The following is a 24,118-nucleotide window of genomic DNA, read 5'->3' as shown; positions in this document are numbered from 1 at the left end:
CCCAGCCATGCTCATCATCTCCAATCAACTCACGCTTTGGATCGGCCGACAACGTCGTTTTGCCCGTACCCGAAAGCCCAAAAAATATGGCCGTGTCCCCATTCTTCCCTATGTTTGCCGACGCATGCATGGCCATCACACCATTTAATGGCAAATGGTAATTCATCATACTGAAGATCCCCTTCTTCATTTCGCCGCCGTAAAATGTACCGCCAATGATAGCCACGTGCTTTTCAATGTTAAAAATCACAAAGACTTCCGAATGAAGACCGTGGGCTTTCCAGTCCTCGTCCACGATCTTGCACGCGTTAATGACCGTAAAGTCGGCCTGAAAGTCATTCGCTACGCTTGCAAAGTCTGAGCGGATAAACATATTTGTCACAAAGTGGTGTTGCCATGCCAGCTCCGTGATAATGCGTACATTCAAACGAGACTTTTCGCTCACACCACAGTAACCATCAAACACGTACATGCGGTCGACGGAGCTGAAGTGGTTCACGACCTTGGCATATAGCGCCTCAAACACGTCGATTGTTGTGGGCTGGTTAATTGAGCCCCACCACACATTGTCCTGAGATGGCGCCTGCTTGACAATAAATTTGTCCTTGGGCGAACGACCAGTGTACTTGCCCGTGTCTACGGCAAACGTGCCGTTGGCCACAAAGGTGCCTTCGTTGAATGTTCTCTCGTGGTCCGCCAGCTGCTCGTGCGTCAGGTTATGAAACACCTTGCAGCTATTCTGGATGCCAAGTTCGTCCAGACCCAATGCGGTGGTTGTGGTCTCGTGCTGCATCTTTACGTGGTGCTTTGCTGTGTTGGGTGCGAAAGTGGAAGTGATCCGTTTAGCACCTTCAGAGATTGCAGAGGTCAAGCATTTGATGGGGATAACACGGTTTTTTGCGGATGCCGAACTGCAACCTTGTGGTATTTAGCGTGGAATAAATTTGTCGAACGTTTCTTGTTACATTGGATTAAAGTACACGAACACGCGGGATACATCATTCGTTTTTTTCGAAAATGGCATCGTGACAGAGAGCCGTCACCATTCTGTCCTATTCAAGTTGTTTTTCGACCGTTAAAATTTGTGTGTCGACACGCGGACTTGGAAAGTTGTAGTGTGTATCGTAAGATCTTAGTAATATAGCAAAGAAGTGGGTATAGAAAATGGCCACAAAAAATCGCTATGGCACACTTCGGCTTTCTATTTTAAAAATAGGTATTATTTCTTAATCCCCATTCAATATGGGTAATACACGTGACGGCCACCGAATAGAGATCTAGGGTCGAAATCTATTCGGAAGTAAATAAGGTCAGGTTTTATATCTAAAAACATTAAACAAAATTCAGTTTCCCCTTAATCTTAAAGCGTTAAGTACCTCACTTAGGCTTGCGCGGTGATTCGTGAGAGCACTAATCCTTCCTAAGGAATACACGCTCGTGCATTAGTTACCTTGTGGTTTTACGAACCACTGATAGGATCATTAAGCTCTAAGAGCTTGTGCGACTCTTCAACTTGTTAATTCCACTAGTTCTATAAGCTAAGAAACTCTTTGAGTCAACAAGTTTCTCTCTGACCTAAGGAGCGAGATAGCTCCGGTGCAAAATCGTCAACACGGTGTCCATAGTTCACATGGGCAGTCACCATTCAGCGCCAACTGCCGCGATGTCTTTGACAAGGAGGGTACTTATAACGGGGCACTACTGACTTGTACTGCTTCAGTACAAGTCAATAGTCCGCGTCAGTGCGAGTTGTGCCTCACATCACTTCACGTACACTGGTACATGCAGAGGAAGACTCTCTTAAAAAAACTTGCTTTAAAGAGGGTTGTTTAAAAACTGTATGAATATAATTAAGTTCTTCTGTTCTATCTACTAAATACTAACTTAATTATGAACTAACACAAAACATGTATAAAGTCTTATCTGTATTTCTCTTAGCGCGCGTCCAGCGCTGACTGGACCGCGGAGAAAGTAGATATAATGGTCTATATCTACCAATGAAATAGCTTTTAGAATATAACTACGCAAAGTAATATTCTCCAAATATTATCTGCCTTTTAGATAATAATTAGTTAGCAACCTTTAAGTGTTAATTTCATGTAACGAAACACCCCCTTACATCACCCTCCCTTAAACGACAATCATTCTGATTTTTATTGAGTAGAGTGGTCACTATACGACCACTTAATTAAAAACGATGTTGATTGGCCAGAACCATCATTTTTATTTCTATCGCATGGTTAACAAGTCCATGCGGTATGCGAATAGTGCGGCGCCTTCGACTGCGGTTCATGCAGCCGCGGGAGACGTGTAATTGTCTCTAACAGCAGACGGAACGTCTGCCGTAGTGTCATCTTCTCCCGCAACTCTAAATGTTGCGGGTGCACGTGTTGATACACCACGTGAATGCGACCCCTCTTTGGAAATCGATTACGAATGCGAGTCGGACGAAATGGCCGACTCGGGGAGAACAGAACAGTCGCCTGATCATCGTCAGGCGGCTGACAATGAGTCTTGAATGAGGATGATCATTCAGGTAGACGTGCTTATAGCATTCGCTACAGTATGTTCGGTTCCGACGATGAAGATGATTCCTCATCGCCGGTACCGTCCCCCGTGCCGTCACCCGCACATATTTCCGTGCGTGGTGATGACGATGGCGTAAGCCATCGTAAGAAAAGTTCATGTGGTACTTCTTCTTCAGTGGGTTCCACTTAGGGGATCGTAGACAATAAATGTCTCGTCTTGCCCAGCCGTGGCTTTTGCCCGAACAACTAATTTTAATCAATAGCTTGTCTGGAGAGACTACTCGTCACAATAAATATCCCTATTAATTGCGACAAAGCTACATGGCCTTGATCCCAGCGCGAAGTACTTTCGCGCTGAGGAAGATTTTTATCTCGATGCTTCTTTTAAGAATCAATAGTATAGTGGCAACAAGAAGCGAGATAAAGTCTCGCTTATGCAAGCCTGGAGCGCGTTCATTCGCATGTCAAAGACATTGGCAGCGAAACCTGGCTTTAAACACTTAACGCGATTTGCGTCAAGTTTGAGAGCGAACTCCGGCCGGTGCAAGGTATAAATTGCATCGGTTGTCACGTGAGGCAAAACTTCCGTGCCTCACGTGGGGTGATCCCTGTCCGTGTTGTGTTGACAACTCGAAGCGTGTAAAAGGGGATGTCTATTCCCTGTCTTCGCCCTGGGGAAGGGCTCGCATCTCTATCGGTTTGCGCGATGCGATCGACGTTTTGCAATCGATTTACACGCGCCAGGGGCGCGTATTTTCCAATGGACCTTCTGATCTATCGGATAGGTCTCGTTATACTGACGGACAAGGTCCTCAACGTCAACAATCAGCTAGGAACGAGGCTCCCAGCTGTCATGTGAAGGTCGATAACCGAGCGAACAAGATAACTCGTTCGCTGCCCCTTCACATCACGTTGATTTTGAATACCTTCCACAAGGAAACGTTGACCACCGTGGTAATCCACCAAGGGTTGTGGCGGAGAAGAGAAAATTAAGTCCGAGCCATGTGTCGGACCAAGAGTCGAAGATTGACAAAATCGATCACTTCCTCCATGATTTGAAGGAAGGACTTGATCACGAGCGCGCTAAGCGTCACTCGTTAGAGCAGATGGTGCAGGCTCACCTTATCGAACGATTGGAAGACCATTCGAAGAGTGCGTTTTCCATGTTGGTGTACGAATGGAAATATCACGCTCTTTGTGATGAGCTGTCTTCCGCTCGTCGCGGTTTCGAGGATTTTTTTTCGGAACCCGCATGAGATCTCCAGATTCAACATGAGAATCTGGTTCGCGATCACAAGAATCTTTTAAGGATTCTTGAAAAGGGTGGTCAAATCAGTCATCGGAAGAAGCCGCGTACTGATGGTATGAACGGAGCCGACCAACGAGAAATGTAGGATGCGTTCGCATCCTACGATGCAATTCTATTGTGTACGCGTTGCCTCTGCGATGCAGTACACGGAATGGCCCAATGAACTTGGGAAGTAGTTTACTGCTACCCACATTAGTGACAACACGCTTAGGCAAGTTTACCGTAGAGAGTACCACTAGAGCACTAATTTTTAAATGAATGAACATTTGCTCTTCCATGTTTGTCTGCATTCCGTTTCTGTCGGTCCACAACGTTGGCAATGGAATACTGAACGAAACGGATTACTGATTCTCGAGTGAGCAGAAATTCTTCTGCTGACTCATTTATTTTGTTTTTTAAGTACGCTTTGTGCGCACTGCCATGAGATCTTTCTCATCTTCGATGCCGATTTCTTCGACATCGCCATCACTCGCGTCGCTGTTAATTTCGACGCGTGATGAGCATGAGCCAGGAATGGTTTTGCTCGTGCGAGTCCACCCCCCTTAAACTAGAGGATCCCTCTTATTGGGTGGGTATACGTGGATGACGTAAGCCATTGACGAAAAACCGTGTATGCGATGTAGACGCATGCACCGAATTATTGATGGCGAACTTGACCATCGGTAAAAACTCGCTCCAATTCGGATACGATTGGACGTAACCTCGAAGTATCTCTTCGAGTACGCGATTTACGCGTTCTGTTTGACCATCCGTCTGGGTGGTCAAATGTTGACATAGTCAGCCGTGTTCCGAGAGATCGCAACACGGATTGCCAAAATTCCCACGTGAACCGTGAATCGTTATCCGAGACCAGTTCTCGGGCTAACCCATGGAGTTTGAATGCCGTGTCGATAAAGATACGGGCACAACCCGGAGCCGTAATCGACTCTGGCACTGCATCATTATGTACCATCTTGCTGAATCTGTCTACATAAATAAGGATTCCATTGTTTTTATGATCGTCTTTGGGAAATCCGAAGAAGAAGTCCATAGATACGGACTGCCAACACTCTGCCGGAAGTGGGAGAGGTTGGAGAGGTGCACGGGATGAAGGACTAGGCTTCACCCTTTGAGATACCTCGCAAGCACAGTTGTACTTGCGCACGAACTGATACTTTTTGTGATGCACCCGAGTCCACTAGGAGGGTCATGACCTTGTCCCTCAAATGTCTTCACATTTAAAGTCAGAGGCGAGCCCTCGGCTCTGAGTCAGGTACAGAGATGTACCGGGGGCGGGGCCAGAAAAGTCGCGACTTACTGTGAGGTAAGCCTTCTCACGTCCACGATGCCCACTTGTTGGTGCATCGTGACACTCATTCATGATGCGCAAGCGCAAACCATTGTGAGTTGGGACGACGACACGTGGAGTGTCGCCGGCAACGGCTGTGTAATACAATAAGCCGTTGCGTGTTGTGTATCGATCAAATGACGATCAATATAAAACCAGTAAATCTTTATAAGATTTATTAGATGGATTCATTAGATGATCCATTAAACATAGAAGGTCCTTATCTTCGGTGTAGGCATTCTTTATGTCATCACACAAGATTGACGACGGATCACTTGAGATAAGCGTTACAACAGTGGGATTATTTTCACTGTTGGAATGCGCAGCCGGTTCGAAATAAGGTTGGCGTGATAACGCATCAGCGACGACGTTAAGTCGTCCTGGTTTATATTCCACGGAGAAATTATACTCCGCGAAGAAGGATGGCAACCTTGCCATTCTTTGCGAGAAGTGTGGGCTCTTTACGGCCGTGCGTAATGACGCATGGTCCGTATATACGATGAACGGTCAATCTCCGAGGAAATAGACCCTAAACTTTGCCAGTGCATATTTCATGGCAAGGAGTTCCTTGTCATGCACTGAAAAATTGCGATCAGTTGGTTGCAGCTGACGCCATTGGTAATAGACGACGGGCTCCGCGCCATCTGTATCGTATTGCATTAACGCGCAGCCGATTGCGAGTTCGCTGGCGTCACAGACCACATGAAATGGTCTGTCTTGATCTGCAATCGCCAAGATAGGCGATTGCATCAAGCTTTGCTTGATACCTTCAAAGGAACGCTGACAATCAGCGCTCCATAACCACTTCTCGTCTTTTTAAGAGACGAGAGAGATGAAATGTCATCTCGGCATAATTGCGAGAGTACTTGTGTAAGTACTCCGCTAGCCCAAGAAACTTTCTAAGTCCCTTGAAATCGGCTGGAACTGGCCAGACCGTAATTAACTTGATCTTTTCGGGATCAGGGCGCACGCCGTTTTTTCCGACGATGCACCCAAGAAGTGGTATTTTGCTTGCAGCGAATATACACTTTTTAAGATTTGCGTACAACTTATTCTTTCGCATAAGTGTAAGAACCAGACGGACGTGAGTTTTATGAACTTTCACGTCCGTTTTTCCGTCCATGGCTGTGTCTAGTACGCAGATCTGCTTGATTCTACCACCATGCAGATCTCAAAAGAACCATTAGGTTCTAGGGTTGGTAATTGAGTTATCTCCGAAGTTAACTTCGGAGGCGCAGACAGATCAAGAGTATAAGCGCCTAATCTTGAACCGTTATTAACCAAGAAATTTAATGTCTCGGTTTCTTCCTGGGATTTATGCACAGGCTGCCGAGGGAGTAATCTCTAGGGATCTTGAAGTCTAGTTACTTCAACTATTTGAAAAGATTTATCCTCGAGTACGTGAGGACTTGTTCCCTCAACGTCTTCCGAGCGTGATTGCGCTATCATAGTCGGGTCATCTACGGTCGACTCTCTACTCGACCTAGGATCATCGTGTTGTCCCTTTGGGGCAACCGGTATACACCTTGAATGTCGCCCGCTAGGCGTTCATTCATGTCTCAATTCACTCGACTTCTTCGAGTGGTGGACCTGCGGCGCTGCCTGTGCATTCACACAGCCGCTGGCAGCTGACTCCACAGGGTGATTAGTAATTCACACTGTGATCTTGTGCAGTCATACTAACGACGTACTACAATTGAGGCCACGGCACTCACTCGTAGTACATTCACACGCTTGTGGACGCTCCAAGACGTTCGTCAGATGGCTATCTGATGAACAAGTGGCGGGCATCTTTACGAATCGATGCTGCCAGCTGATCCTCGGCTCATATTTTCTGAACCAAGATAGACCTAGGATGACATCCAATTTGTCAACCAAATCCAGTAAATCCAGTATGATAAAATTATCATAGTGCTGTAAGCATTTTAACGTGTAGTAAATTTCACTACGCGTTCCATTACTGTTATCGATGCGCCTGTCGCTAGACGCACCGTCATCCTCGTTGGAGGGATGTCGCGCTCAACATATACGAGCCTTCGACCCTCTAGCGACTGGCGACAAATAATGTTATTTGACGTTCCACAGTCCACTAGGGCTCTTAGTGACAAATTATCACTTTAAGGTGATGAGGGATACCTCATCGCCAGGTAATTAACATAATTAAGTTCTTCTGTTTCTATCTATTAAATACTAACTTAATTATCAATTAATATAAAACATGTAGCAAAGTCTTATCTGTCTTTGCGCGCGTCCAGCGCTGACTGGGCTACGGAGAAAGTAGATAATGGCCTATATCTGCCAATGGATAAGCTTTCCGAATATAATTACGCAAAGTAATAATTTCCAAATATTATCTACCTTTTAGATAAATATATTAATTAACAACCTTCAAGTGTTAATTTCATGTAACGTCACACCCCGCTACATTAAGTGTACTTAACGGGTGTGTGACATAGCAGCTAAAAGCTTGCTATAAGCTTAAGGTCCGGGAAAATTTATAGCTCTCGTATTTCAATGTACATTCATCAGCACAATGATTGAGGTTTGTGGCATCATTTGATATTTGTGTACATAAAGCAAAGTCATTGAAGACTCGGCAATTTCGACGAGAGATTGAGTTTTAAGCGATCGATGAGCGAAACTAAAAAAATCTGGCCTACATTTCCAGAATATCACGAGGGAGTTTTGGATGCATACTAAGAAACACACTTATTGTAACAGACCAACGAGTTTGCGATTTTGAATGCGTCGAGCACCATTTTTGTGATGTCTGTCATTATACTCGTGAACAGTATGTGTGTAAAACTATCATGCTTTAGTCAAAGCCACAATTTCGAGCTCCTTGTCTTGACTATCTGACTGCAGTGCAGTGCAGCTAGGACCACTTAAAATGCGCAGCTCAGCAATTTCGATGGTCTGTATGCTGTAAAGTTCACCACAAGGAGACTTGCAAAAGTCTACAGTGTTATCCTTGTATGCAACATCCCAATTTGATAGCTCTATAGTACCACAGGGCGCATCCATAGCCTGTATCTGCCCGCATTTCCACTCACTGAGGACAGGTTGACATGTTTCAAGACACAGCGTGAGTGTTTTAAATGCGATTATATCCTTAATCGCAAAGCGAGGGGAAGCAACAGGAATATTCGGGTATAAAGCTAAAGCTTTAGTGAGCTTCTGGTCACGGCACGTTTCGAAAACAGCGATTAGGCTTATTATTCAGCATAAATTCTTCGCAAATTAGGCGTACCGAGTCTGAGTAGCGTGAGTCTTCAGGCGCCTTGTCCTGTACACTAGCCACAATTTCGTACGATCGCTTCCACCGTTCTTCATAATTGCCATATTCCTTTCTTTTACGTCCAATTGTCGAGTATGTAACGTCTTCATCTCGTTCACTGATATCATTACTTGATGCAGTATGGTGAATGCTATCAGATAGGTCTCGTTGAGTATTATCCGACGATGCAGGGCCGTATTTCGCCAATTCTGAGGCTGGCAACTTTCGAGAAACCCATGTATAGTTCCTAGCATCCCACTCGCTTTCATTGTGCTTAACAACTTGATCGCCAGTATCTTCGTCAAAAAGAATGTGTGCTTTGGCTCGCGGGTAACCTCGAGGGTTGGCAAAATTATTTCCCCTTTGTAACACTTCCTCAGTTGCTTGATTCGAAGAAGTTGCCACGGCTTCTTGCCTCAAGAACGCACTTTGGTGTCTAGACATTTGATTTGCAGCATCACCTTTGTTTTCCTGTTTGCTATTACGTACCCTCCCCGCATTTCGTTGTTGTAGTCGCTGACGTCTCCTTCGTGTTTTTTTCTTGTTCTTCTTCGGTTCTTCCAACTTCCGAACGACGCTTTGTGACGTCAAATCTACAGATTCAGTGTGCCTTGCTTGCCGCACAGCTTGCGAATGGTTCAAATCGTGTTGTATGGGAGCATCTTCTTTTATAAAGTTGCGACTTGTACTCTTGCTAGAGCAGCCATTGCTATTTGTACTCTCGCTAGAGCAGCCACTGCTACTGTCACTATCGCTACTTGAGCTTGAACGAGGGACTCTCATACCTTTCACAGTAGCCACCTCACGGCTCTCACCAAAGTTCATACAATTACTATCCACCACTTTCGCCAATACATTCCGCTGCTGACGGTGCTTTGACTTCCTCTTTACGCCCTCGGTCTTCTTTTGTTTCCTTGAAGTCTTCACTCCGCATTTCGAAAAGCATGCAGCACGTGTCTTATCATGCTCACAAAGTGGACAATGGATAGAAATGGTATCGCTGTCCCGTACGATACGGATACTCTGCGTTGCTAACAAGGGAGAGTTCTCCAGACGCAGCTCCAACCCGTTAGGGCATCTCTTACGCAATTCAAATTCACGTAATACCGTCAAAGACAGATCACCGACGAGCTTTAGATCAGACGGAATAAGGTACCAGCATGAAGTAAATCCACAGCGTCGCTGCAGGTGACGCCCGACCTCGTCCGCGAAAACGAGTCGGACACGTACATCCATGCGAGCAATAGCAATAATTTTTAGTGGTCACAATAGAAATTTCATAAAGTAACGGTATCAAATTTGAACATGGATCGCAATAAATGCTTAGATACAAGCGTCGCCAGCATCTTCTCAATTGACTACTGATGTTAACGCACCGCCGCAAACCCATTCATGTACCGACCAAGCCTACAATGCGGCTTCTGCTGCCTGCTGCGCTATAAGAATTAGCGGCTATATCTTCTGGACGATGTGAAGCAGATTTTGGAGAGGAATAGTATATTGTTTTTACGGTTTGTGATTAAAAGTGAGATGTTGATATCCATACGCCTTGATTGACATTTTGCAACGCTTAAAAACATGGGCGATGCCATGTTTTTTTAGCCGACGCGCACGTTTCGAGAGGATAAGTCGTGGCGGATTGGTCCGCTACCTGACGCTCTGGTGGACCGACGCGTCGATACTAAGAACGTACGACCGTCTTAAACTGTAGAACTTCCTAAAACGAATTGCAACATGATATGGATTTACACAACGCACTACCAATTACAATATGCAACAAATGAACGCGACTGGTATTTGAAGAAAAGACGTGACGAGAATGATAAGAGAATTGTCCCTGGTATCGGAACAATGGAGAGACCATGAATGAGCGCTTACGCGCGCAGAGACGGCAGGTCCCTTTGGATGTAGTCACAGTAGCGGTCGCGTATGAGTTGCCTTTGTTAGCAGGCACACAACCATTATATGTGTTGTATCACACTTGCTATGCATAAGGCAATCGCTGACTTGCTGAAAATCATCGTGGTTTTTGTTGCGACTTGGTTGAAGAAAAACAAATTAAAAAAATGAACTCTTCATTCGGCAAGCGTGCGATATGCCTGTCCTCCGCAGCAAGCAAATCCAAATAATAAATGCAATTGCCTCCGTCAGGCATCTGTAATTAAAAGTTGGAAGGTAAAGGCTACCTATGATGGAATGCTGTTAGGTGAACTTTTGGTTAGTTGACAACCAAAAGCAGAAGAGTTGCTTACTGACTGTAAATACAGCTTCAACACCCTTTACTTATTTACCGGCATTACCTATTAGAATTGAAACGAAAATAGGGAGTGAATTCATCATCCTTCAGTTTCTATTGGTTGGCGACTTTTTCAAGTGCGTTAAACTTTAAAGCACAGGTGACACTTGAGCGGTAACCTCAGTGGTTGGCGAGAATTAAAGCTTGTATTGATATCGGCAGAAATCATTTCACGCAAAGCTTTCCATGGCTGTAGGTGTATTGCTAACTACTTCATACCCTTTGCCCTTTCGTAAAATTACATCCGACGATTTTGCCACGTTGTCATGTTTGGACTTCACAAAGCTTTTTACGACTAACTTTCTGTCCAGAATGTGATTGAGCTCTTCATCTGTAATGCCGCCGCTCTCAATCCCCTGACGAATTTCGATATCGTCTTTTAAAAGATCCTCTAGTTCTGAATGTGTCATTTTGGCACTTTCGGCTGGAGTCGTTCGCTCCTTAAATCCTCCGCGCTGGATGACAACGCGCTCAAGTTTTCGCTTTTCGAAAGCTCGCTGCGTCATACGATCTTCAAACGAATTTTCAGTCACAAGACGGTACACGATGATCTCGTTCTTTTGACCAATTCGATGGCAACGATCCATGGCCTGATTGTCTTGCTGAGGATTCCAGTCTGAGTCGTAGAAAATAACGGTATCGGCTGCGATTAGATTGATTCCGAGGCCACCAGCGCGCGTCGACAGCATAAATACGAATACATTGTTCTCATCGTTTGCAGAGGTTACCCCAGCAGACACCTTATTAAACTTTTCCATCTGGTCAACACGATCCACCAATTTAGTGCTACCGTCAAGTCTGCAGTAGCTGTATTTCCGCATGCAAAGATAGTCCTCTAAAATATCCAACATCCGAGTCATTTGGCTAAAGATTAGTACTTTGTGCCCTTTACGCTTTAGCTGACAGAGCATCTGATCCAAAATTTTTAGCTTCCCCGATGCTTCGACAATCTTTTCATCCGTAATAACGTCACCACTTGCCGTCAGTGGCTCGTCAAACAGATACGGATGAAGACAGCACTTGCGCATTTGGATCATTTTATTTCGCAAAGTCGTTGTCTTGAACGCCTGTTGCGCTTTAAATTTGCCGTATTTTTCTTGCATTGCCTTCGCAAGGGTACCATCGCGTATCATCCCGTAGTACTCCCGTTGCCTTGTGGTCATGGGGCAGTAAACAAATATCTCAGTCTTAGAGACCATCTCGTCCACCACATCTCTTTTTAAGCGCCGAAGAAGAAACGGTCGAAGAATTTCATGCAGCTTGGCAATGACTTCGACCTTTTTCTCGCCCTGAAGCACGTCTTGCTCTGCTACTGATTCACCCGTGGCAGCAGCCGTGGCAGCAGCATCAGGTGTGAATGTAAACCAGCTCTCAAAGAGCTCCAAGTCATCAAATACATCGGGAAGAATGAAGTTGAGCAGTGACCATAGTTCTGTGAGGTTGTTCTGCAGCGGCGTACCAGTCAGTAGCAATCTGTTCTCGGACCGTCCACGCTTCAGCTCGCGCACAAGCTTACACTCCATATTTTTCAGACGATGGCCTTCATCAATGACCATGTATTTCCACACAAAACCCGACGCTGCAAACGTCTTTGCATCCGACAGCATCACTTCATACGACGAAATGACGACAGGAAAGTCCATGTCGCTTTTCTTCTGAGGGTGAAGCGCGTTCCTGCGCATCTCTTTTCGTTCGTTCTTTGTGCCGTGATAGATAATCACCGGCGTATGAGGCGACCATTTGTGAAACTCTGTCGCCCAATTCATCAGCGTCGACAAGGGAGCGACAATAAGGTGAGGTCCTCGAACGCCAAGCGCCTTTAAATGAGTTAAAAGCCCAATCACTTGGATCGTTTTCCCCAGACCCATTTCATCAGCTAGTATACCATTCAAGCCATTTTCAAACAAATTGCAGAGCCATCGAATGCCCTCGAGCTGGTAGTCGCGCAGCGTCCCACCAGTGAGAAACGCAGGCTGGTCAAGCTTCACTCTCGTCGGTTGCTGACGCGTGTCTAAAGACGTGTCCTCCTGCACTTCGCGCAGTTTCTCAACGCCCTGTTTTGGCTTCTTATACACTTTCTGAGACGCTACTTTGCCACGAGTCCGCTTGCCTTTTCTACCGAGCTCCTTTTCCTCCTCAATCTTGACACCGTCACCCACGGTCGCAGCACTTTCCATGTTGGAAAATAGAAAACTCGAGTACAAGCTAGCCTTCTCCAGAAGCGAATCAAGCTTTGCGATTTTTTCTCCCGTAGCCTCTGCTTGGACGGGGGCTTCCTTACGCATTTGGGTCTCACGCTCATTACGCTCCTCTTGTTCAATCTTTTCCAAGGCCACAAGGTCGAACATGGGCTGGTGAGACCCTGAGTCGTCAGAAAAAGCATAAGCAACCATCACTCTCGCAAGTACACCTTAAGTAGCGTCGGAATGCGGAATGAGCGAGTTGAACCACCCACTTCTGTCGGTCAAAAGCGCGCTAGTCATTCTCAATGGAAACTAATTAGTGAGTTTTAATCAATTAAAGGGAAATAAAGTACGTTTTCGCGTTGTTTTAAGAACAAGCAAGTATTATGACACAACTGGTAAACAGTGCAATAAGCTCAATGTAATAAGTCCTAATGAATATAGTGCAAAGAGTCAGCTTGCTGACTGCTTTTCTTCTCACGCTGCGCTGCTATTCTATCTGGAATCAGCGGGTTGAGTCCAACTGTGCTCCTTTCATAGCTAGACACCAGTCCCGATACGTCGATGCACAGAGTGTCGACGGTTCCAATAGTCGTAACTCTTGGAATATCCTCTCCATTGGACGAGGATCAGAGTTTTATGCTTTACGGAGAGGTGGCCCAGCAACCTTTCAACAAGAAAGCGTTCGTTCTTAGCCGCATCTACCAATGCAGGCTGCACCCGATAAAAGTGACGATTTTGCCCAACTACTCGTGACAGCCTATCCTGCTTCCGTAAGGCTCGACAGCAGGGCGTTGCCGTACGACGGATCAAGGATCCTTCTTGCTCTCCAAGGAGAAATTGATCGGCTTAAAAAAATTCTTTTTTGTCACACCCTTTGAAGGACGCTCGACTCACGGTCGGCATCACCATCGGTCTCTTTGGAAGGATGGTATGTGATTTCTTGTGGATCCCATATCATTTCAGAAGACTCACGTAAAAAACGGGGTGCGTTCTCATCTGCGGCGAAAAAGTGAGCCTTAATTTAGGTCTCCAATCTCCGACCATTGTAAATAGATCGTATGTAGGCGTCATAAGAGCAACAGGATGAGAAGGAGCAGAAATTCCGAGAGGCCAGTGTAATTTTTCGATCATTGTGCAACAGCTGGGAGGCGTTGGATTTAATGACACCTATCCTTAAGAACCCTGGCTACCTTCTTTGGAGCTGGACATCACGGCTAGGGACAAGCCGCGGCTAACGTTGAGATATCGCAGGTGCCACATGCTGACCTGACTCCACACTTATTCAGCCGCCACATACCGCCCGGGTCAGCAACAACATCATGCGCCGGCTACGTGTTCCAAAAGCGCGACAAAGGAAATTGGAGATTCACCCTTTTGATGGGAGGAGTTGTACCGGATTGGGTACAGGCTTCCTACGGTGAGGGCAACTATTTGCTCGACTAATTTCGTTCTCAGATTGTGCGAACGGAATTTCATGGAGCGAGGACGTAAAGGTCGACGCACTTGGTCATCACTTGGCAGGAATGGCTGTGAGGAACTACCATCGACAAATTAACGGCTGGTGGCAGGAAAACCCAACTTTGGTACATGGATGCAGAGACTACTGCAGACATTCGAGACCAAGATGACACTGGCTCAAAGCATGGATACGTTTACTGCACCAAGAGCAGCAAGAGAAGCTGGGCCCAACACTACTTCTACCTGGCTGTTAGCTGTGAGTGAAGCGTGTGGTTGGATGGATAGCTTGATTCTCGACAACATCGTCCACTTGGCGAACCCAGCCATGAGAATGTCTACGCTTGCGCTTCTGAATATTACGCGCACCGACTACCTGCGCCAGGATGAATATATAGAGCAGTTCGCGCAATTATCGGAGTGAAAGAGACGAGGAAGGCAGCTGGGACGAATAATAGTAAACTAGGTAAACACCAAAAGGCAGACACGCAAACGTGTTACAAGTGCGGGAAAGCAACGAGTATGAAAAAAGCGCCTTTAAACACGCACACAGGGCGTCCTGGGACTCTCGAATCGGCAGCGATGTGAAAGAGTAATTTTTACAGTACTTAGCAAGGTGTAAAACCCTAAAATGGCGAGTGTCGTACGCTATTTGATTACCTGAGATGTCCCTGGTGTAGTATCAATAAACCTATTGATTACCTGAGATGTGCTTGGTGTAGTCGTACGACACTCGCCGTTCAGGGTTTTGCGTCTGACAACTAACGGGTATTGTAACGGAGTAGCTTGTTAAACAAATATTATTACCTACGAGAGGGTCAATAAAGAATAATAAAGATTATTATCTTTATATACAATACTACCAATATAACCATACATGATAATACTGTGGCTGTAATGGGACAGTTCTAATCTTTGGTTGATTGAAGTCTTGGAATATTCCTCATTTATAATCAGTGCTAGAAGCGGAAATGGGCGGTGAGGCTCTTTGGTAGTCCTCCTTAGCATTCTGTCGCTCAGTTGAAACAGTTTGTGCTCGGACAGCGAATGGCTGTGTCGAGGCACATAGCCATACTTCGGCGGAGTCCGTCATTTAAAATGAAGGATGAGCTTAGGTGGGACCAGGCTCGAAATAAGACTTTCAACCGGACTGTTGAGAAGCTGTCCGCCAGGCCTTATCACTGGAGAAACATTCATATGGACCTGTTCCAATTTTGATGGGACTGCAGCTCACAGAATCGTCCCCTGGCTGATAGCCGTGGAGCAATACGGTGTGGCGCAGCTCATCGAGGATGGCATCAGAATGGTAACGTACGCAATGTCCCATTTTCTCGGTAAGGCCTTAGAGTGGACTTACTCGGCGCTTATGGTGGACAGAATAAGTAATCCTTTCATAGACGATCTATATAAGATAGGTTTGCGCCGTGCAACCACTGCGAAACAACGAAGTGTTGCTTCAAGCGTGCATTTGGAGCACGACAGGTTAAGCGATTCTGTAAGAAAATATATGCAGGAGATGCGCTCGCTGTCGGCATCCATGACTGTGGGTCCAATACCGAGACACATTAGGTATTCATGTCCATGAACGGACTGCGGCACGATCCAACGCGTCAAGCCCTTTATAGAAAGGTGCGGCCAATGATAAAAGAGGCCAAATTGCTTTAGTTGACGAACAATCCTCAAACGTAGAAATAAGCCTGCGGTGCTTATTATAGAGAGTCCGTATGACCTATCCTACGCATGCCATGGTTGGCAAAACAACAATTATAGATAGGCTGGCGTACCCGCACAGTTGCCAACTCTATGCAGGATTCCAAGAAAGATGCGCTCCTGCGAGATGCCTATGCGACTGAAATCGTGGTTCGCAGCGTTGAGCGTACGTTGACAGTATGTCAAACATCACCAGGTCCTACCCAGAGCCTAGAGCCTGGTGTAGTTAAAAGTGTCCCGACACTACTCATCTCGGAGAGACTGGTGTAGTGAATTGGACGAAGACAAGTAGTCACGAATCTTAATGAGCCTGCACAGAGCCGATAGCCTGTGGCAGTTAACATCGAGGTGACAGGAAATCAAGCGTCGCAAGAACTGGAACAGAGCTTAGAAGGTGTGCGATTATATTTAGTGCGTTAGCCGAGAGAGCAACGAGTTCCACTTCCAGTGTAAAGGTTGTGGCGACTCAAGAAACTAGTATAGGACAAACACGGACAATCAAAGGCACATCGAAGTGAGAGACCTTGGTCAGTCCCCGTCCAAGAGGACATACCTTCGAAAGAGATGTTCGAGGACGTCGAAGACATGATGGCGGAGGCATCGTCAATTGAGGTGCTTCAGCACGTCTTGGGATCTGCCCAAGGAGCTAAAATTAATTACAATGATGAATACAAGCCGGTTCTAAACGAATGTCTTATCTGATGCGTTATCGCGCAGACTGGACGTCGAGGTAAGACACCAGACAGTGCGGCTCGTGCGAAGGCACAATTTGAGTCGTGAGTCGTCAACGTCGGCAGCCATTGAGCCTACCACGTGGTGAGCGCTTTGGCCTCCAAAATAAAGGATAGCTACAGTCAGGACGGAAGTTGTCACCTGCTGGATCACTTCGGTGGACGAGAGGTAACCTTACCGTCGTACCGGAACGCGAAGCTAAGTCGCTTTAGTAACAGCTGTGGCATTTTATGGTATCAGGTGTCACTTTGTGATACCTCGAGAATCAATGTACAGATCTCAAGCTGAAGTTACTTGACGAGCTCCATGATACACCATCGAGTGGGCATCTAAGCCGTGGAGAGACATTCATACAAGTGTCATAAAATTTTGGTCGCCCCACCTACACGGTTGGTAGTCGGTCTTGCGAACGATGTCAGCTCATAAAGCCTGTACCGTCCAGTAGTGCGCCATTGAAGCCGCTACTGATACCAACGGATTGCTGCAAGGCAGTCAGTTTAGACTACATGTTTGGAATGCCGCCTGATCTCAAGCTTGGACGAATCGTTGTGCTTGTAGACAGGCTGAGCAAAAGTGCATTTAGAACCATGTATAACCTTAATCCAAGACAAGCCGGCAGCTGTCTTGTTCCTGGATCACGTTTATCGACTAGAATGCCCGAGTCCATAATATCGGACCGGGATCCGCGTTTTACGTCGGGATTTTGGCATTTTGTATTTGAGCTGCTGTGAAGCGAGCTCAACATGTCTACAGCCGATCACCCCGGACCAATGGCCTTACTGAACGTGTAAATAGAGTCGTGGTTGATGTTTTTAAGCATAGTAGTTCATGGATTTCCCTATCAGTAACACTGGACACGCCCAGTAAAGATGATATACCGCTCTATATTTCGGGCTGCGCCATCCTCGGACCCAGTCTCATTTGTTATAAACCCGAGTCTTAGAGGGGGAGGGTCCCTTACTACGCTCGGTGCGAATGAAATAGAGGGACACAGATTCGCCGAAGTGGCGATGGCCCACGAGAATCATCAATTTACGGCAGAAACTTGCTTAGATGACCCTGTCAGCTTAGTAGTGGTCACGACATCGTGCGGAGTCACGGCAAGAAATGTATGTGCTTGACAATAATGAGGTTTCTTTATAGGCAGCTATGTCCTATCACCGACCTCTCGGGGGTGTCATAGGCGACCTGGATGCTAAATGCGTGAGCGAGGCTCAACGCTATGTGGATGAGCGATTAGCGATTAGCCATCACACGAAAAGCCCGTGACGTATGGCAAGTGCACAGGACAAGCAAAACAATATGCGGCACAACGTTATGGCGAAACAATGAGCATTTAGTGTGGGATACAAAGCATTTATAAGTGGTTTACTTAACATAAAAGCGTAAGAATTTGGGAAGGTTGAGGCGGTGCAGTTGATACTTCAACATTCAGTAGCCAGGGCGATGTGCTGATATGAACCGCTCGCTCTCGAAATGAGTGAAGGGCAAACTGGTATGCTGCTGACTTACTTCGATGACGGGCGGTTAAAATTTAGTATACTCGCACTCACCTCAAGAGCGGGTTATAAAACAGGACCTCGCCCTAGCTACAGAATCTTGGACTATCCACTGCACCGCCTCAATTTTTACAATCTCCTCGACCCCCCCCCCTCGCGACTGTCAGCTTCCAGTTAGCGAAGTAAAAAAGTGCGGATCTACCAATTTCGGTGCTGGTAGTGCTTTTGTAAATAAATTTGCCATTATCATTACTGTATTCGACGTAATAATAATGGCTTGGCATTATACGTCGAATACAGGGATTATAATGGCGGAACTCCAGGTTTAGTGAAGTCACAAACGCTAGTCATGCTTTCTTCTGATTACAATTGCTTGGTTGTCTATCTCCATGGTCATCGGCCCGATGAACATATGAACCAATCTCTCGCACAAGCTCGCGTAACCCTCACGCTTTCTTGTTTAACGTGGGACGCCGAAATAATTTCCGCCTTATGGCTAATAAACATTTTCTCTTTTGTAGCAGATCCATTCTTTTATCGCTCTTTCCATCGTGACAGCAGACGAACTCTCAATTTGTCAACAAAAGCATACTTCATTGCAAGTAATTCTTTGTCACGAACTCGGTAATTTTTTTTCGCAGCTGCAAGCTGACATACCGCCGGTAAATGAATTCGATCTTGCTTGTCATTTGGCGAAGTCTGCTTTGCCTTAACTCTCAAGTAACAGCTCTCCTACAACCGACGCTGTCCATTGAAACCCAACAAACTCTTAACAAGGAACAAATAATCGCGGAGACTTGGCTCATCTGGAAATCATTCCTTCACCAGATATTTTATCTCACCCGATTCTGCTTCCCGTCTGTGTTCGACTGCTGGAATCTGAACCCATTCGCTTGTCGAAATGTCCCCGTGCCTTGTAGACAAGCTTCATTTCCTTGCAAGAATCAGTAGGACTTTTACGGTACTGAGCTCATAATGGTGGCAAATGTAAGTCCATAGTTAGTCGACTACGATAAGTGGCTCGTTTTTAAAAGCCACGAGTCCGGCTTCGTAACGCTCGATCTCTCGATCCGCGTCAAATCGACTCCTTAATGAAGCAACGACCGTACCTTAAAATATGGTGATGACTGCAAAAGCTGAAAGACCTTTTCATTTACACTATCCAGTGGAGTGTTACGCTCATTGCTTTGCGCATCGCCTAAATATCAATGTTGATTTTGATAACATAAAGTTCGCGAGCATGTAATTTTATTGTAATTTTGGTCCTGAAAAGCAACTCAATCCTGAATTGGTAATACATCTTTTAATGACAATGTCGTCGTCGTCATCTAGCACGTTAAGATTGCCGAGATGCTCACGAGTGATCAAAACAAGCAATTGCCTCGGGTACATTTGCGGAAGAAGTTGTGGCATCGCAGGATGCTGTAAGCGCAATAATACCAGGGCAGAGACCCAAAGAAAAAAAAATATGACAGGCCAATGATGGAGTGAGTGGACTCGAGATGAACACTATCCTTGTTCAATGGCATGCAAGGAAGATACAAAATGTCACCAACATCCTGTATGCCGTTCGTAAGCATCTGCAGGTGTAACTTACTCCCCACAATATACTTGCTCGGGCTTTTGTTGAGGCTCAAAGAAGCATATTCCGCCACATTTCTTCAGAAATAGAGTGGCAGATAGCACGCAAATATCATATTCCGCACCATACTCATAATAGTGCAGTACTTACGTTCTCCTTAACCATTACTTGCCCGATCGCGTGCTTCGCTAATCTGGCGAATTATTAAAGTTTCTTTACAGAAAAGATCACGAGTATGATACCCGCACTAACATCTATTCTTAGCACATGAGTTCTGTAATTGAATTGGCGCCTGAAAAGCATATGTATTGCTCGAACGTTTTGTACCGCGACGACCTTGTCTCTCGCGGGAAGCATCCTGCAATAATTTGTTCGGTGATCGACAAAATAGATCATGCACGAGTTGCCAGTCTATCCTTGGAAGTGGTCGATCCCTTAATATCCGAGAAGATTTTTTTTCCCGACAACGATGTCAATCTTGGATGTGCTTTAAGGTCCATTCTTGTTTGCGCCTTCTTTATCTGTTTTCTTGAGCGTATGCGAGGTAGTTCGCCATGATCTGATCCGTGAGAGATATCCCTGAAGCTTGGTCTTCCGCCAACCGAATGATTGTGTTGTAATTGATGTGTGCTTGTATCCGATGTAGAAATACATGAGTGACCCCTGCTGGATGTCACGCCCGCCTCTACCTCATGTCGGGATAGTACAAACATGTGTACATCAACTGAGTCAGGATGTTCATGTCAGCCTTGTGTGCGAACCACAAGTTCATTGTTTTACATCTCGATGTCAAGCGCAGGAGTCCCTCATTTTAGTCTTGCAGTCACACGGTACTCACCTCGGTATACAGTACCGTACGTTTTCGCCTCTACCATTCCGACAGATATGATGTTGGTTCCATATTTTCGGCATAGAACACGTTCATCAATCGCACTTTAATCGTTTGCCCTTTAATGCACTCACAATCACGACGCTGCATTTGTAATACGAAGAGAGCCTCCGTTTGCGGCGACACATTCGCTCACGCGCTCCTCCGTGTCCTCAAGAAGACTAACGGCCCTAATTGTCTGCTGGACCCACTGTAGGGGATGCAGCTTCCTTCATCGACAGTCAATTTCCTTGACTTTAAAGACAAAGTCCTATCTTGTTTCGCAGCGAGTCTTCTAGTTTCCAGGGCATCTTTTCAACAGCTATTCAACTAGAAAGAGGATCGGTGTTTATTTTCGCTTTTAATGACGATCTCATACCGTTACTGCAAAACGATAAAGCACCACTTATGCTATTTCATTATATTAGCCTTTCCGCCTGAGAAACACAGAAGCCTGATATGCCGAATGGCGGCGTGCCACACGCTCACGCTCACGTTCACTTCAATCACAAGAACATAGGAGTAAATTGCCGGTATATGCATGTTTTTACGAACGCTGCCTTTTGCTTTGCATTTGTCGCTGCTTTGACATAAACAATATTGTTGAAACTGATGTCGGAACATTGTAGCTCAGCTGGTAAGATGTGGCAGCACTAACCGAGCGTTCACGGGTTCGAGTCCCGCCAATGTCTGAAACCTATTAGGCCCTGATGATTGGGGTTCGTTAACGCTATCCAGTCAGATAGTGACGCCTCCCCCCGCATTTTTTGTGCTGTGACCTACAACACAAAGAAAGTACGTGGTTATGAACCAATGGTCGATAGGACGATGGGTCAGCAACACTTCGCAGGAATGAATGGACGTGAGATCAATTCACTAACAAATGACACACTCAATCGATGTTGTTCTTTTTGGTTTTACAGTCTCGGCCACAACAAACTACTCCAAAGCATAAACCTTCTTTAGGTTATGAGCCCAAGCAACGATTCAAGCGTCGAGGTTCCACCTTTCGACGAAGCAACTATGCCTTGCGGAATTTTAAGATGAGGATGTAGCTCATGTCAAAGCGACTGTGGAAGCGATCACCGGCGAAGCTCCAGTGCCAAGTCGACGGAGCAGGCGCACACGGCGATCGCTCTCAACCTTAGCAATTCGCAGCTTACGTACGTTGTGACCACAACAAGTGCCCAAGAGGTGTAAGAGACACTTGGGAAGTTTCATCGCACCCAGGATATAGCGAACCGACTATCCCTTGAGAAAAAGGTCGCGTCTTTTCGATATGCGTCGCCAAAGATCATCAGCGAGCACAATGTGACGTTAGAGAATTCGGTTATGGAGATGAAGAGCAAATATTGCGGGCGAAGCGAGGAAGACATTTGTGCGACAATGCTGCGAAGTTTGCCCGCTTGCTACGAGAGTTTTTTCACTAAAGCGTTTCGAATGTCGATCGCGTCGTATAGTTCTGGGGACCTCGTAAGCAGGTTAATTGCCGAAGAAGTGCGTCCGAAAGACGCGAGGCGCATCGAGGAAGCTACGGCCAGGATTGGCGGGGATAATTTAAACTTAAATCAACCATTCAATAGAACAAGGGAGACATTATCCCCATCGGAGTTCAAGGGTTCCTTTAAATTTAAAGTCTTAAATGATCTCATCACTCAGAGACTATACCAGTAGAAGTCGCTGTTTACTATACCAAAGCTTTCAGTCCTTTATTTCTTTTTTTAGTAATCTGATGGACGCAGGGGGCACCCTGGTGTGACCAACCTGGAAGCACCGCTAGCAAGTAGGTCGCGCCCGTGTCTTTCACCGACAGGTACACCAGTATCTGATGTAGGCTGGCACGTCGTAATACGGCCCACCCTAGCAGAGCGAGGAAGCGGTTAAACCAGCTTCTCTTGCGTGCATTGAGGTAGTTGTGGTGGGCGCCTTAGCCACCTTACCCAACGAACTATGTACTCGAGTAAAGTGACGTCACGGGAGCTATAATCTGGCTCCTCGTGCGCACTTACTAAGTATGAAGTAGTTTTCAGATTTATATGTTTAATCGTATTAAATATAATTTTCTTTTTTAACCAATCAAAATGTCATCTTTATAGATTACACTAATTTGTATTGCGAGCGTATCTTTCTAGAAACCTCGCGTAATGAATGACGCTAGGCGTCATCCCTTCTAATGTGAATGCACCGAGGAAGGAGGAACTGCGAGCAGCTTTATGCGACGCTAATTTACTCAATCACTCTAGCGACCTGTGTTTCCATACACGGCGCCAAAGATGCCACCGAAAAGGGGCCACGTTAGTGGGTCGTCTGCGAAGGCGCCCACTCAACCTCGCACTAAGCGCACGCGCCGCGTTAACTCGCCGGCCGTGACCAATGCCTTAATTGAAACGCCGACAGCTACTGCTGCTGTCGCGTTAACAGGGCTAAAGGATGCATCCCACTATAACAGTGAGGATGCTGATCAGTCGCTCATTGTCGACTACAATGAGTCGACACCGTTCCCGTCACCTCATAGTAGTGATGCGGACAACGAGCTCATGAGGAAGGATGATGGCGCATTATTGCCCATCCAAACTTCTCATGACTCACAACATGGAAACAGCAACTCTACGAATGCTGTCTCGTCGTTTGCGCTGGATAGCGCAGCGACAGGCTATGAGAGCGCTGCCTATAAAGGCGCAGCCGCTTCTCCGTTGGGTATAACCACAATGCCTTATGGTCATAACATAATCCATAATGGTCCAGACATAGAGGATTCGGAGCCTAAAGCTCCGCCGACTACACGTGAACGTGCTCAGTCGGTGTCACAAACCAGTCTTTTAGAACGTAGCTATGTGACGGGTTTCATATCACTAATGCCCCCCCATCTCAATGGCCTCGTTTAAACGGTCCAAGAGCGTCGCTCACAGAGCGCGCTCTTCTATACGCATCAAATTATTATGGCGTCTTTAAGCCATGGAGGGCTCAGGGGAAATCGCTTGGGCGTATTTCCCGATCCCGGTCAAGTTGCGTTTTAATTAAATGCTTAACCAATACGAGGTGGAATTCACGCGCCGCATTCATCCGCATTCCGATGCGATGAAACAGCGGTCGCAGCGAATTAATTTCGCCCGCTTGCATGTGAAAGAAATCATGGGCGGTACTGTACCCCCTGTTTCTTCTCACAACGCTACTTCTGCTAGCCCATTTGAGACTAGCGAAGAGGCCTCAGCTGACGTTCCTTTCCATAGGCAGCCACCAAGCCGGGCACATCAAATACGTAGGGCATCGGCCGGTTCCCAAGAGTCGAAATTCTTCTTCAAGGATTTGATACCTTTGCCTCACGGAGTGGTGGGCAAGCAACCTTCCA

At 46.1% G+C, this 24,118-nt stretch overlaps 3 protein-coding genes across 3 annotated transcripts in view; all 3 read right to left on the bottom strand.

Annotated features, from left to right (window-relative positions):
- Positions 1-793, bottom strand: part of CCR75_004960 (uncharacterized protein) — a gene marked incomplete at both ends in the record, with an annotated part of 3,678 nt that extends 2,885 nt beyond the window's left edge. Inside the window, one exon of the mRNA XM_067963045.1 lies at positions 34-793. Within this exon, the coding sequence (XP_067815065.1) occupies positions 34-793 (760 nt within the window). The remainder of the gene's footprint in view (positions 1-33) is intronic.
- A 6,937-nt stretch (positions 794-7,730) lies between these two features.
- Positions 7,731-9,677, bottom strand: CCR75_004959 (uncharacterized protein; the record flags this gene model as incomplete). Its single annotated transcript, XM_067963044.1, has 2 exons — positions 7,731-8,341; positions 8,415-9,677. The coding sequence occupies 2 exons, from the start codon at positions 9,675-9,677 to the stop codon at positions 7,973-7,975; spliced, it is 1,632 nt and encodes a 543-aa protein (XP_067814804.1). The 3' UTR covers positions 7,731-7,972.
- Positions 9,678-10,907: 1,230 nt separating this feature from the next.
- On the bottom strand, positions 10,908-13,130 carry CCR75_004958 (uncharacterized protein; the record flags this gene model as incomplete). Its single annotated transcript, XM_067963043.1, has 1 exon — positions 10,908-13,130. The coding sequence occupies one exon, from the start codon at positions 13,128-13,130 to the stop codon at positions 10,908-10,910; it is 2,223 nt and encodes a 740-aa protein (XP_067814805.1).
- Between the last annotated feature and the right edge of the window lie 10,988 nt (positions 13,131-24,118).

Source organism: Bremia lactucae, linkage group LG1, assembly GCF_004359215.1.
Source record: "Bremia lactucae strain SF5 linkage group LG1, whole genome shotgun sequence".
Taxonomy (NCBI): Eukaryota; Oomycota; class Peronosporomycetes; order Peronosporales; family Peronosporaceae; genus Bremia; species Bremia lactucae.
Note: the sequence above shows the minus strand (reverse complement) of the source record. Positions and strands in the feature narration are given on the sequence as shown.